Genomic DNA, 16511 nt, shown 5'->3' with positions numbered 1-16511 from the left:
TCGGTTGTAAATGTGAAAGTAGGGCCCTATCCTCGATGTCTCTCTAGTTTGACAGAAAACTACATAAGACGCCAAGTACTGGCGTCTAGAACTCTATAGCAATATAATAGATTCAATGTACGATTGCCTTGATCTAGAGTAAAATTAGTTATTGCGGAATTAGGAAATTTTCAGTACTCTTCACTTAGCTCATTTTATTGTGCACCTTTAAGGTTATTGATGCTGAAAATTAAATTAAGTCCCGAACTAACTTGCTTAATTATGTTAATAACGTCTTCCCTGTCTAGCTGGTACTATCTTATTCCTTCAAGTTTAGAAAGTAAGTTAATTCTATTGAATAGTCTTTATTTCTACCACATCATGAGACACTTATGAAATTATATTAACTACGCTTTGAAAGTCTCTTATGAATTATAATAAGAATATAAAATACGTAATGATCAATGTTAAAACTCTTTGAACTACCTCTTCACACAAATTCTAAATATTAAATAATAATTACGAAGTTGTTGAATGTTATATTTAACTCGAGGGTTGCTCTCAACTCGAATATCATGTTGTAGGATAACTGACAAAAGTAATCTTGCTGTAACCTTAAAAAACAAAAATATATTGTAACTTATACAAATCTGTACTAACTTACCGAATATTTCTCAAAGGACTGTTAAATAATTAATGACTAATTATAAAAAGATGCCGCATTGATATTTTATGAAATTCAAAGAGTATGCTGTATTTTTTCTATTTAGGTACGTTATAAAGTACATAGTAGGTCCTTCTTGATTATAATTGGTATTAAAATGATGCCAGAATACAAATTATTCCTTGAAGTATTAAAATATAAGAGTTTCATGTAAGTAAGTTAATTTTTAAACTAAATTCTGTTATTTACAAATACCTAAATATTTTTATGAGCTTCTCGAAACAATTTATAATTTATTTTTAGAATAGTTTGATGAAAACAATGTAGTTTAACAGGTTTGATTTATCAGTGCGGTTAAAATGCTTCTTTGGTGTCACACACTAAGTATTTAATTAAATAAATTATTTTCACGTTTGTTAAGTACTAGTTATACACGACACTATAAATGCAAGCGTTTGCATCAATGGCTGTGGAAAATGTATTTAACAAATGGACTCTTATCAAATATTACCTAGAATCAGTTTTCTTCAAATCGAACTGTGTCAGAGCATGCCTCCTTCAATATAAGGCTATGCATAGATTAAGAATTCAAATAAAAATATACTAATTCGTTATTTCACGTAAATTCTATAATGCATATTTAATAGAGTATTTTACTATATTCAGATATTTTAGTGATATTATTGGGTTAGTAGTGAAATTATCGAAAACTATATTTTTTGTATCATCAAATAAAAAAATTATTTAATTATATTTTGTAACTATCCAATCAGTTATTAATTAGTGTAATAGTTTGTAGTATGATGATTTGAGTAGCTCAAACTGCGGTGTACGTTAAAGGTCTCCTCAGTGCTTACAGTAGCCAGTTGATGTGTTACGTACTGTTGTTGTTGATATTTGTTCCCCATCGATTGTTGTTCCCTTCACAATAAAGTTGTCATTGTAAAGTTACGATGGTTTTGTATTTAACCCTGTTCTGTTAAACTTTCTTTTGTTTTTTCAAAGATTACCTGCTTATTACTTCACAGAATTGGACCCTAAGATGTGTTTACAGGAGGATAATTTTGGAATTAATACCTTGGGCATATTCAAATAGCCTCTTTTTTATCATCTTAAAATGTTGTGTGTTATCGTTCACAAATGTAAGACTTCCTTTCAATGTGTAATCATTATTTATGACATGTGACGTATAAATAAATATTTGCAAAGTGATCACATTGTTTATTGTGAACCACAGATAAATTCAAATTCAAATTCATTTATTCACAGAAATACACGTCCATTAGATGTTTGTGTTGCCGCAGTTCCATGCGTAGACGCAGATGTCATCGGTCCTAATCTTAATTCAAATATTACAACATTACGGCTTGGCAACCGTGAAAGGCTGCAAGTGATACTTTTATAGACAGGCATATGAGCCGCCATCTGCCGCCATAGAATAGCTTAGTTTTGTATGTAGAGTTATACGAGTACGTTCGTATTCAGATTATTTTTAGCGTTTTCTAAGCATTTGTGACGACTGTACCAAATATTGCACAGTTCAAAACTATCATCCTGTATACATATTAAGTTGCTTAGATATTGCAGTAGATACATAAAGTGTAGGGTGTAAGAGGAAAACAAAAGCAGCTGAGTCAGATCTATATTCAAGAAATCTACAACACAGAACATCAAAAGGTTGAGCAAACTGTTTAACATCAGTTGGTCATAATCATAGTTTGGTTCGAGGTAGCGTATAAAATATTTATTCCATAAACACTTCAGGTAAAAATGGTCTGACGTCATCCTGGCACGATTATGGCCGAAGAGGATAATCTGATAAATCACGTTCTTTAGTGTTTGGTGCAACATGATTCAGAATCTGAATCAGGATGGCGTAATTCAATATTTTTAACGCAGAATGACTATATAAGAATGAATATGACTATGACTAGTAGTCTTTTCTTATATTTTTATCACTTTGGTTCTCGTTTTTTTGGTAGCACATTGACATTGTCCGGTTCACACATTCAGCAGTTTCAGGAGAAGTTTTTGTTCTAGTGGGTCATCCCTTTTAAGTCAAGTTGAACTTGAAATTTTATGTTATTCGGGTTTGAATATGTCTCTACATTTAAATTCGTCAATCATCCGACTAGCTTTATCTTAGTCCTATTTTCATTGGACGTTTTTGTGCAAAATTTAGTTTCGTTATGGTTGTACATATTTGTAGAGGGTGCCGCATATAAATGTTCATAAATGTTGTCGTGACAGCAACATACATCTACGTTTTTGCCCTTACATAGGCTGGCTTGGTATAAGTGCCACATAAATAGGTACAATTAATAGTTTACGTAGTCGTTGTGACCATATAAGTATGGCGCCATTGACTATAAATAGTGACGACCAGTGAAATAATATGTCACTTATGGCAAGTGCCCCCTAGACCGTAAGCCTCGTATATATCCATCTGCAGATATTAATATTTATATCATGAACTAGAAATCTACATAGAAGTCTTCATCTTTGCTTTGTAGTACTTTTTCCACTTCAAGCCAAAAGATTAACATTTTCGCTGCACGTCAGTAGCTGCCGCTTAACGTAGCGCCTACTGCCATTCACCCAAAACCACGTGGATTATCCCACGTCAACGGGTCTCTGTGGAGGCTATTTTCAGCCGTCACCCACAAGCAATTAGATCCAAATTCTTTTAAACTTCAGTGGTTGCCTGGGCATCGTTGAGCAGCGGCTTGCGTCCGCAGAAGCGACGGTTGTTCGTGCACGCGATGACCACCAGGCAGAGGCCTGACACCGCCACCCACAGGCCCCCTACATAGAACGTCAGCTCCCATGATCCAGTTACGTCGTACAGCAGCCCTGGAAAGTAAATAAATAAATACCGATTTAATTCACCTTAGTTAAATAGGTAATCTTATTTCATTCCTATTTCATATTTCAAAATAGGCACTCTAATTTGTAAATTTTGATTTACAATCTCAGTTTAAAACTTCCTGTATGTTCCTGATCGGTTAGGGAAAATGTGATGACATTTAATCAACGTACCGATTAAACCATAATTAATACTCACTACGACATGGTCAGAATATTCGAATGCATGCCTATCAATGTGGAAGGTCAGATGTCAATTGCTCCAATGGAATACTATTAGTCGGCGTTCTAAGGGACGATTATTTCGTGGGAGCTTATTACGTCGACCGGCGACTTAATTATTCTATGGGGGCTATTTAGATTGATGTCGTGCTGTGAGGTCATTTCATGAAAAGAACCAAGTTTCCATAAAACTCTTTGTAAGAAATATTCGCCAGCGTTTTTTAATACTAGTTGGACAAATATAGGTACTGAGTTAGACAGTATTCAAAGTAGTTTCCTAGGTATGTTGTCATCATGAGTAATTTGCTATAACTGGTAATTCCCACGCTCACTTTTAGGTATAATCTGTTGTGATCATTCAACTCAGATACATATCTCTAGACAACAATGTCGTAATGTTTAGTTCATCAATTACAAGCCATGACTTACCTCCTAAAGGCGGTCCGACTAGATGCCCGATACCCTGAGCCAGCAATATCAGTCCGTAAGCCACAGTAAAATGTTCTAACGGTATGAGCTTCATCAGGATCGCTGGCGAGTAAGAATACGAGCTGGCGAAGGAAAAGCCGAAGACTGCCGAGTTGATGCTCAGAAGCCAGTAGTTGTGGATGAAGAAGGGATACGCGGCCACGGATGCTCCGCACAGGATCAGGAAGAATGAGAAGGTCTTCGTCACGTTCAACCACTTTTGATCACCTGACCAGCCCAGCACCACCTGTGAGTAAGTAAGGCACTTTTATTTGCTGTTCGAATTAATATTCTTTCATTTTAGAGATCTAGAACACTATTCTAATTGATATTACGTTCTCATTACTGTCCCCAGGTAACGCTAACGAAATTGCATCAGTAAAACATTGATATCCTAGCTAGGGCTATGGTTGTTCTGGATTGAGTTTACATAACACATAATTGTCCACTATCGATCAGGTGGTCTAAAAATAAATCATATGCATTTGAATCAATTCAACCTTGAACGTGAAAACGACTTACGATTCCGATAGCGCTGGCAATACCGATGATACTGATCATGACCTCCCCGCCCTCCATGTTCTGGGAGGTCATGTAGGACTTGAGGAAGAAGTAGGGCACGATGAACCACACAGAGAGGATCAGCTCCGAAAGGTTGAACATGAAGAAGTGGAACTCCGTGAACATCTCGAAGTTAAAGCTCTTTTTGAGCACCTCGAACAGTCGGTGGTACCATCTCTGGAAAGGTAAATGAAGTTATTTTGTTAAATAATATTATTCATCTGTAATATCCTTAGTAATAGTACTATTACTTATTCTGTGGTAGTAGTATGGAATACTCATTATTATAGTCGTACTATAGTAGTAGGTACCTGTTCTAGGCTATTACATTGTGGTTTGATAAAAACGGTGATTAGAAATTGTATTAATTTACATTAATCCGAATTAAATATTTATTGGAACATACAAACAACCTTGCGAGTGGGTAGGTAGGGTATAAGAATATTTATAAATAAATTCAACTCATTTTCTTTGCTATCAGTGCTGTCACTAACGTCATTTTACAGTTTCATTTAATGCAATTTCCGGGGTAGATTTCTTCAATTTAAAATGGCGGTAATCGATAGTTTAGTAGTCTGAATAATACAGTAAATAATTCGGTTTCGTTAATCATGTGTTACGAGTGCTTAATAAATGTGGTTGTTAAACAATAAAATTGTGATCAAAACGTTTGCTACAATAAGACACGATTTTCTCACAATCACTGCAATCACTTTTGGATATCTTGTACTCGTAAGTACCTACCTAAGTTACTTATCTAATTGTATATTTTTATGTTGTGTGTACTGAACCGGTAATTTGAATAATTATGGTAGGTATTTATAAGAGTATTTCTCAAAAAAAATGTACGTAACGAAACGGTAGTAACGAAATAGTAAGGCCATAAGGCTTGTTATACATTGGCGAAATATTGTGAATGCTCTAAATTTATTCAATTCGAAATATTTGTAAGTATGCACCCAAATATGGGGTAATATTAAGGGGTTAGAAATAAAATAAGGGAGTAATCATTCATACTATTTTAATAAAATTATTTTTGTTCCATCATGTTTATCCATTTTGAGTCGTTCTCTGTAAGCTTTTTGCCTTTTGGCATTGGTTTTTGGTGGCATTCCTAAAAAAACAAAAGAAGTAATCACATAAAAACGTAATCTAAATGATTTGATTATTTTTTGCTGGTGGCACTTCTGTAAAGCAGATAGTATCCAATCCTTTTGTTATTGACGCTCTATATTTTTTTAAATAAATTAAATAGTTAATATTACTATGCTTAGTCAGGCAATAACAGTATACACTCAGCATTATGTTGTACTTTTTCGTAACGTAACGAAATTCGTAAAAAACGTAACGAAATATTAGACAAAATGAGATCAGAAACAAGTATTTTTTTGATAAAATTTGTTACAGCAAATATAAAAGCTTACTAAATGTTCGTACCACACGTATTACAAAAAATGGTTAAATGAAGACTTACCGTTCTATATAAAATCGCTGATTTTACTGCCTGTTACGAAAAAGTAATCCCACAAAACACTCACGTTTTCACTAATTTTCGCGATAGATGTTATGGCGGAGACGTCAGGCCAACAGCCATTCAGAGTGCAGCTATTGTTGTCCGTGTAAAATAAATACGGAATTGTTCAGAAACCATGGGAAAGTAGAAATAAATCGTAACTAAAGAGTAAATAACGAAATAGTAAATGAGAGCGACTCATTTTGTTTTTTTGCTTTAAATTGCCAATTCATTATGACACCCCATAAAAAATCAATTTGATACAGAAACTGCGATTACTGTAGAACGATAATACAAAGAAATTTACAATAATTTAGTTACGTATCGCATTTTATGAAACAAAAACACATGAAAAAGCTAGGGTGGCAAACAGGTTTTTGTATGAAAGGTAAAAAAGGACTATTTTTAAAATATCTAAATATTTGGTAATAAGTAGGATTATAGCTATAATTCTTCGTTATCTTAAAGATTAATATTCATCCTTCAAAATTGTGTGTGTGTTTTTTTTGTGTGATGATTTATAAATATAAAACTTTTGAACTGTTTCAAAGCACACTTTTTTTTTCAAAATGTACATTTTTTTTGAGAAATACCTACTCATAACAATGAGCAATCTTACAAATGTGTCATTAAAGTCTATCCAATATAGCTTGATTAGAATGACGGCTGTCAAACGAATGTGACTAGTGATGGGTATGTTTCGTACGGTTCACATAGATGTATCGATAAGTTTTCGAAAAAATGAGATGAAAAAATGCACCCAATTTTTCTTCATATATCTTTATTCATAAAAATGACAATTATGATTTAAATTTAAAGACAGTAAAATTTAAAATTCATGTCAAGGGTGTACAACCTAAGTCGTAGTCATTATCATCAGTGTTCTTCAGTGGTTTTTTCCTCTCGCTAGAGGGCGGTGGACATCTCTTCTAGAGCAACGGTGCTATGAATACCCAAAAAATTACCGGTGATTGATTTCCGATGTTTGATTATTTAAGAATGAAATGTTTTTTGGTTTTTAATAGTGAACATTTAGAAAAACGTATAACTTGACTTAAATATGTTAAAAAATTAGTTAGAAAAAAAATTTGTTAAATATGTTTAAAAAATAGTTTTAATTTAATATGACATTTGTCGATATGTCCCAACACTAACATTTTTGTAACTCGAGATAACCTTGTAGAGACGTCGTTAATACTCTAGCTTGATTTTTATAATTTCGAATTACTACTTATTGGTGTAATTTAACGCTGCATTTACACGAAATTATCATTTTTATTGGAAGCACTGTCGTCGAAAATATTGTTTGTAGGTCAGACGTGAATTATTTCTTGTCCGCCAATATTTAGCTCTCATTGATCGCTACTACAAAGTTATGTCGTTACTTTTGATGACAGCTGTCATTCTAATCAAGCTATGTTGGATAGACTATAATGCCATAATTTACGATGAAGTTGTTCAGGTTAAAAATACATGATTTAGCAGGAAAACCGTGCTAGGAACATGCAATGAAGTAGTCGTAGGTATAAGTAAACTAAGAAACTAACTGTTGCTGTAGAAGCAAGATAACGTTGGAGGAAAATATGTCTATAAAGTACTTACCCACTCGTCATCTGATTCTGATTCTATTGACCACATAGAGTTTTTATAAATATCTGGTAGAGATGACGCTTTCAGCCTGTACCGGGGGATGTTCATCATAGTTCCGCGATACATGATCGTGTTGCGGTACAGCGGCATGTCTTTGAAGTAGTGGTGGTCAGTGGACAGCTGTCTCACGAGCCAGCTCGAGGACTGCCCCCTGACCTCCTTCTTCGGAGAATGTTCTTTCGCTCTTGGAGTTTGTTTCGTATCATTGACGGTACTCTTACTGGCGTCTTTTGTTTTCTTATGCTCGCCTTCATGTTCCACAATCTTCTCGCTAGATTTGTTCACATCGGATTCTGTCATATCCTTTGGCTTTTTAATTTTCACTTGCACGGGCAACTTGGCCGGCTCTGTCACCGCATCTGCTGGCGGAGCTTCCACGTTCAGATTAATTTCTGAGTGTCGCCTAGTCAAAATATCTGGGTAGTTTTGCAAAATAATATTGTACAGCCTGTTGTTCTTCATTAATTTATCTATCACCTCTGGTGGAACCTGAAAAAATAACGATTATGTAAGCAAATTTGTAATTTTCAAATCCAAAAGTTCGGAGCATCGGCAGAACATTAGTTACTCACCCTTTCGTTTTGTTGTATAAATGTGGGCAAATGTATGGCAGAATGCATACGCTGCCTAAGCGTTGCCTCGGCGTTCATCTGTGTTGTGTTTTCTAATTGCTCAGCTTCAGCAATCGATGTTGCCAACGTTTCTAAAATATATTCGGGACTTTTCCCGCTCTTTAGCAACGACTTCAGTTCATCGTTGGTCAAGAAAAGTGATTCTCCACCGAGCGACCGAGATGAGAGAGATCCCGCGCTCGACGAGCGTCTAGATCTTGACAATCTACGTTCTCTCTTCTGCTTTATTTCCAGCCATTCAGGAGTTCTCATTAAAGCACCGCAAACGCACATGTTCAGCAACGTGCCGGCGAGTAGGACAACGGTGTTCCTCCAGTCGTAGACTTGTAGGAAATAATGCGTCATCGGCGAATAAATCAATGTGCCAAAACCGATACCGCTTGATGCTAAAGACACAGCCAAATTCCTCTTCTTATCAAACCAAAACGCGACTGACACGACTGCAGTTACGTACAGTATGCCCATCGCTAAGCCGCTCATGAAACCGAATGTCAAGCACAACATTTCAATTGAATTGCATACAGAAGCTAGTAAAAAGCTTATTGTAGATAACAGCCCAGCTATCATCGTCATCCACCTGCATCCATATCTGTCCACTAAAGCGCTCATGATTGGTCCAGCCAATAGCGGCGTGGCTATGAACAAGCTGCCGATCATGGATACTTGGGACTGGGTGGTGTCAAAGTATCTGGCGAATTCTTCTTGAAGAAGCCCATAGGAAAAACTTAGGCCATCAGCACAGGCTGATACCAGGAATGCTGAGATCACGACCACCCATCCCCATCCTCCGTCAGGGACCGGCGGCAATTTTGCTACAAAAGATTCTGATTCGTCTGAACTGTCGCTATCGAAGTCGCTCTCAGTTAGACCTTGGAACTTAACCCTCTCAACTGGAGGTGAATTTGGCGTCCCATTTGTCTTTTCATAATGGGCTACGATTTCTTTGCTTTTTGATTTCAATGAATTAATTTTGTTTATATCTTCGTCAATATCACTGAGCATCGTCGTGTTGTTTCCATTTTGATTATTGTTTGGCTTATCTTCGCTTAGGTCGGCCATATCTTATTGTTTCTTTATAATCCAGTAAATAAACAATTCATAGCATTACATTTGGTTAGATTCTGAAACAAATAAGAAATTAATTAGCTATAAATGATGAGGAGTTTCTCATTTGATCGCGACTCTCCTGCCCAATTTATCTTTTGTAATGGGAACCCGAAATAGACCTACTTATTATACTTAACCAAATTTTATTCGAACTTCAAAACATCGTTAGCATCTACAAAGATGCCTACGCTTCTTCCAATTATAGGTTCGTAGAAACAATCAATAAGGGATTAATTGACTCCCACGAATGTTGAGGGCCTTTTAATTTTTTGTAGGAAAAATTATCTCTTATTCTGAAATAACCCAAACTTGATTGACTCAGGAATGATTAGAACCTGATAATTGGTTGAATTTCAGTATTTGGATCAATCACAGACTTGAATTCATTCTTTAGTCATTAAAACTTGAAGATTCTTTAAAATTATGATATCAATAGGTATTAATCGTATGTCTCTAACCTACTTACTTTATTTACTTATTACTTGATAGAAACGTAAATACATTTCAGAGCGTATGTTTTAAACTGTGTAGAGCCTTGTAGAGCACTCATTATTTGATAAAGCAACATTATTTGGTGATAAGAACTAATTATTTAAAAGATAAGTATGATATTAGTACGTTGTAACACTTAAAAACGTGCACGTGCGATGTGTTTGACTGTAAAGAGACTTTATAAACAACGGTACATCAAACTCGGCCACTGTAAAGACAAATCCCCTCCTTAGCCTCTGTTCAATAGGTATTTATAGAAAATACGTAAGAGCATATAAGCCTTACATCCTTGAAGCGAAAGATATCAACAATGGTGCATAACAATCATTATTAAGTGATTTGATTTGCCCCATATTGTTCAGCAAAAGGTACCTAAATAGCCTGCCAATCCCTGACCTCATCGTGATTGTTATAAATATTAAGTCAGAACACATGAGTATTGGAGAGTCGGTGACATAACTAAATCACGTGTTTAAAATTCTTCAGCTTTGCTGTAACTATCGAACTCCGCGAGCTAGTAATTTACAAACGCTTTGATTCATTCATATATTACTTATTATTATGATTATGAAACCTACTATTTTATTTATTTAATACATTAACGAGTTGCACGTCTCCTGAATTTGATATAAAAGTCACCAGTCGATTCTAATTAATAAGATAAAGAGCATTGTCGCTTGGGGTTTGTCTGGGGTTCAACTCCCGTATAAGTAAGGGGCATTCAAAATAGGGAGGGACTGCTCCAGGTATGCCATTCAAAATGTTTTAATTGAGAACTACACTGTAAGAACATCTGCAAGAGCAAAACATCAGTGTTTTTGTTTTTGATGCACTTGATGTGCGTTATATAAAAAAAAGACATTCAAGTTTCTGTGAGTTTTTATATTTCATTTAATATAGCAAATATTCAGCTCCAAAGTCAACAACAATTTGTAACACAGAACCTAATACATAATATCTTAGCACAGAACCGGAGATACTAAACCCTTACTATGACGTTCTATTATAACCCTCGTGGCTAATGAATGAATCACCACCAAATGTCCCACAACAACACAAAAATCGCACGCCGGCTGTAGATGTCTAACCAAAGTGCGTAAGCGACTGTACCTACCTAGATAAATAGCTACACTGCACTCACTCACTCACATTCAAGATCAACCGAAAAGAGCATTGACTAGTAACCTCGCGTTATCAAACAAACTACATTTCGACCTTTGACGAGGCGTTAACGCGTCGTGCCTCAAACGCGTTTGCAACAAGACTGTCTGGGCTGCCCACACTGCCACTTGGGCCCAACACTCTACGGCGCCACGATTATCAACGCACCGTTAGGTTACCCAAAAATACAAAATGGCATAAGGTATTGATAACCGGCATTTCTAACTTGTGAAATAGGTCGCGCGGACCGAAATATCTGTAATTTGTCATGAATGGGTGACGTACAGGCTTCCCAATTAATTCGTGTAAATTGGTTGTGCTATATTTCGCAACCCATCTAGTTAGTGTAGTTGCTATAGGTACTTGTTGTATCTTTTAATGCGTTATCGCGATTAGGTACATTGCTAGATATCGACTTTTTGGTATCCATTTGAACATGAACCTTCCATAGTTATAAGTTGCTTGTTCTAGTGATTAGTGCTACAAACCATAGAGCCAAAACAGGTCGCGAGTTCGACTCCTGTAATAGAGCAAATGGTTTGGTTCATGTGCATAACACTATGTAGGTGCGTACTTCGATCATTAATGATTCTAAAAAGGAAACAAACGATCCATTGAAGGCATGTAATAAATGATTCAGCAGAAATGATCTTAAAGATATGAATGCTGCTTTGAAGTTTAGACAATTACTTACATAGTAAATTAACACATTTTAAAGCTGGTTATCCAGAAACCTACATGCTAAATTACATGCACTTAAGGTAAGTAATTAGTCAGCAATTAGATACATTAAATAACTGGTCGCTAATGACCATATAGGTACAGTTACCTATTAACATAGATTATTTTGAGGCAGTTTTTTTACTTTTAACTGTTTGAAGCTGACTTGATCTTAGTCTAGTCCATAAGTTACATCCATCTAAATTAATTTGAAAGAGTTTTCATCGCCCTTACTTATTGGGTCTTCACACGATCCTGTAGCTTGTACATTTAACTAATTTCATTTCGAAGTGTTCTCGTAGAAGCTTCCAAGATAATTCCCCAGTTTATGAAAGTCACGCGAGACAAACACGTGAGTGATCCTTATATCCAGTATCGTAAATATGAAATTTTAAATTTAGATACGTCTCGTAGTGGTCGCCTCGTTTACAAACACGTGCAAGAAGCTGAAAACGTCAACATGTTACGTTTCTCATATACCGCAACACCGACCCCGTCCGTATACAGGGTGTTAGGTCAGAGGCGGCGTAAGGCGTAGGCGACGTGGGCCACCGCCTACGGCCTCGCGGAACAAGGGGCCTCGCGCATCAAAAATTTTGAAACATTAAGAATAAATTTATTACTGTATAAAAACTTAGCCTAAACACGTACAAGTTTGGTTTCGATAAAATTAAGGTTAGTGTGCGTAAGTAATTAATGATACCTAAACTAAGCAAAATTTATTGCCTGTATCTTAGGTATCTGTTTAAAAAGTGCTGACTATACAATATTGGAATAGATTATCAAACTCAGAATAAGTAGGTTACATTTACTGCTATACTTAACTACTTACTTACTAAGCATTATTTTTACATTGACCTACTCTTAAAATAAATAATTATTACAATTGAAATAGTTTCTGTGTGTAAACAAATAATACGATCGCGAGTCACATAACTAAATATTCCTAAGAGTGTAATTGCACATCTTTGGACTGCGTTAAGTAAACGGCCTTTGCGGCGCCCTATGCGCCCTCATAATCAATTGAGCTCATGTATCTTGCTTCAGCAATTTTTCTTGCAGGGCAGCTCTCTGCTCCCGTATTGTGCTGGCTTGGTTTATTGAAGCGCCGGCACGTGGCACAGGTCGAAGGTGCTAGTAATTTTGAGCATTCCTTGATTGTGTGTCCAGCGCAGCCACAGTGTCCACAAGTGGATTCAGTTTCTCTGCAGAATTTTGCTGAGTGACCATATTGATGACACTTGTAACACCTTGTAACAAGTGTATAGTCTCTAACTGGACAGGAGGTCCAATTAATGTATGCTCTCTCCTGGTCTATGAAAATTTTTCGCAGTTCTGAAGTAAGTTCTAGCACATAGTTGCAGTAGGGCCCGTCTTTTTTGCCAGTTTTGTGGCTTAGTTTAATAGAACTTAAGAACTTATTGCGGTCAATGTGTTGATATTTACCCGAGATGTTTTGCTCGTAGAGACATTCAAAAACATCCTTCTCAGATGTGTTGGTGGGCACTCCTAACAAAATCACTTTGGGCCTTCGTTTTGTGGTCTCTTCTACGTTGAGACCTGATGTTTTCAGCAGTTCTGATTTTTTCAATTTTTCAAGGTTATCTTTGCCTTCAGCGCTGATTATAATACCCCCGCCTCTGGTTTTTCTCATCCCTCGGATATGCAGTTTTAATTCTTCCGGCTTGATGATGGTCTGAATAAGTTTCTTAGTCTCTTTACTGGTCTTATCTTTGCTAGCTGGGTAAATAGCAATGTTACTGGTGCTTGGTGGTCTTACTATAGAGCTCTTACTGGTTCTCAGCACGTCGGCAAAAGATACATTCGGTTGTTCAACCTTTGGGGTAGAGCGAATAGATACTTTTAGGTCCTCGATCTGATCTCCTAGTGCGGTAGATGACTCCTTTTGATCAATTAATGTTTTGATCATTGATTGGGCTGAGATACATTTCTGTTTTAGTGACTGATATTGCACAGCCAATTGAGAGACACCACCCAACACGTTTCTGCTTGTGTTGCTGATTCTCAGCTTCTGTTCTGTGTTCAGTTTACCTTCTCCTGATGTATAGCATATGTCGTTAAGGCATTTCTCAATGGAGGATATCCATTTCTGGATTTCTTCGGTCGATACAACTTCAATTATTGATGTCGCGGGAGTAGAATCTTCTTCAGTTGGTCTTCTCTGTGGTGGAGGCGGGCTTCGGCTGGTCATTGTACTTCGATTAAAGGGACTTTCCATTTTTAATTAAAATTCAATTAACAACACTGCACTAGGTAAGTGTGTCACATAAGTGCATGACAGTGCATGCGCCGGCACAGTTTTATTTTAACACAGATTTTGTTGTCTGCATTGTAATAATTATTAAACAATAATAGCAGATGGCACGTCCATCTGCAAGCGATGCGCGAATAGACATTGACTATTAAATATAAATTATTGATAGCTAAACAATGTAGTTAAAAATTTTTTTTTTCCAAACAAATTCAGCCATAATCAGACACAAAATTAAGCAACAACACGGTTTTAAGTGACAAACATTATTCTTTGGCGCAAAATTCCTTTAAAAATAATCACTGAATCAAGAAATCAGAAACTGTCAATGAATAGACCAGTGACCCGTTTTTTTTTATTATTTCATAAAATCCGTCTTCAGGTCGCCACAGAACAAGGCCTCGCGAAATCTGTCTTGCCCATAGGTCTTGCCCCGCCACTGTGTTAGGTAAATATTATCACTCACTTTACTTATATTTAGAATTTTTCTAAATTATTGTGAGACAATTTATGAGTGACCCTGTCGGCTGTCGGTCAGGCCAAACGTTACCGGTTCAATTTGTTGCTCTAGTTTTTCTATACTTTGATAGGGAATAATCACATCATTATTTTCTCCAAAGTCTTTACAGGGAACGTGATAAGGTACCTTGAGAATTCGATAACAGTTATTGTAACAAAACGTTGAATATGATTTTGTAAGTATTCCAGAATTCATAATGCCTAAACTAAGGCGATTATCACACTGCACCGCACTCCGCCACGGTACGCGGGACGACAGATTTAATCATTGTATGCAAGTACCTCAGTTTGTATAGAAAACACGCGTAGCACAACACACTAACAACGCGTTTGCGCGCGGGATTTTTTAAATGTCGCCACGCGGACCGCGGCGGAGCGCGGTGCAGTGTGATAATCGCCTAAAAGTTAAAAGATTTATAAACTTAGGTATCATGATAAAAAAATATTATTGTTCACATTGCGAAGGCTCTCTTCTATAGCAAAGGAATAATTTCATCAAGAAGACGTAAGTTTCGACGGAATTGGTGCTTCTCCTACGATACGTCACTGCGAAGCTCAATGGTTGACTAGTGGAGATTTCCCATGAAGAACTAGCCGTACGCACGCAATAATCTCAACAGATGATCGACAGTCAATGACCTCCAGTTATTTTCGGAGGGTGAGGGCGAAAATATACATTAAGCTGCATTTACACTGACGCTTCTTTTTGATCTACTTTCCAAAATGCAGCGTATTATCAATAGAGTTGTGCAAAGTTTCGAATTTCTTAACACATTCGTTAGCGCCATAAGTAAGTGACTCTTTTAGAATAGACGGGATTCTTTTTGAGTTGATATTAGTGAAAAAAGTGCTTGGTGGCATTTTTCGATACCTACCTTGACTTGCATGCAGTAGGTACCTAGATAGATAGGCATTAGTTGCAATGATGATAATGACGGACTAGTTTCAAAACTGACTCACTCCTTCAACACTGTTTACCCAGATTGGAAATCGAGATATCCAGCTTAAAAGAATCCAACTCACTAAGATTGACTTGACTTAACCACCGAAGCTTAAAATGCTCAGTCCTTCAGCTTATAGCTAAAGTCGTTTGAATTGGCCGAAAATATTTAGGGAATTTTAATTTAGCCAAATATTGTCCCCCAATAACTGATATGGATGCACCGTTATTATGTCTGGGCGTCTGCCTCGTAATGGGCTCATGTCTCGCTCCACAGACGCTGGCGCCGATGCGGTGATCTCACCGTGAGCGACGATGTGGCACGATGAACAGACGACCGCACATCTACCTGAAAACTAGCATCTTATATAGTTGCAATAAAGACTATTTTTACGACAGCTATGTGCTGACGTCTGTTCGTAAACGCGTCAGTCCTTTGGCAATAGATCAATACCGCACATTTTAGGGATTTCGTGTGCCATAACACGAATTAATTGGGGAGGTATTTGCATTCTTTACCATTTCTATCGTCTCAGTGGATCGGTGGTTGAATAACTCGACTCGTTGGTTCAGGGTTCGATTTTGAGTTGGGACCAAAACACTTTCAATTAACTATTTTGTTCCCAGTCTGTTTTGAACTTTTGTAGGCCTGAAATATTTGGAAAGAAAGCGAAGAAATTCATTGTACTTCATCTCATATTCGAATCCGGGACCTCTGGGTCTGAAGCAGGTGGTAGAGCAGTGTG

General features: G+C 36.7%; 2 protein-coding genes across 2 annotated transcripts in view; both read right to left on the bottom strand.

Moving 5' to 3' along the window:
- LOC135079223 (uncharacterized) overlaps positions 1–16511 on the bottom strand; it is a 369397-nt gene that overhangs the window by 21512 nt on the left and 331374 nt on the right. The window lies entirely within an intron of this gene.
- LOC135079206 (monocarboxylate transporter 14-like) lies at positions 2583–11446 on the bottom strand. The gene is made up of 6 exons (XM_063973794.1): positions 11268–11446; positions 8495–9675; positions 7875–8411; positions 4721–4936; positions 4160–4445; positions 2583–3496 (listed from the first exon to the last, which is right to left on the bottom strand). The coding sequence occupies exons 2-6, from the start codon at positions 9611–9613 to the stop codon at positions 3330–3332; spliced, it is 2325 nt and encodes a 774-aa protein (XP_063829864.1). The 5' UTR covers positions 9614–9675; positions 11268–11446; the 3' UTR covers positions 2583–3329.

Source organism: Ostrinia nubilalis, chromosome 16 (assembly GCF_963855985.1).
Source record: "Ostrinia nubilalis chromosome 16, ilOstNubi1.1, whole genome shotgun sequence".
In the NCBI taxonomy this organism is placed as follows: Eukaryota; Metazoa; Arthropoda; class Insecta; order Lepidoptera; family Crambidae; genus Ostrinia; species Ostrinia nubilalis.
This window is presented reverse-complemented; position numbering and strand designations above follow the sequence as displayed.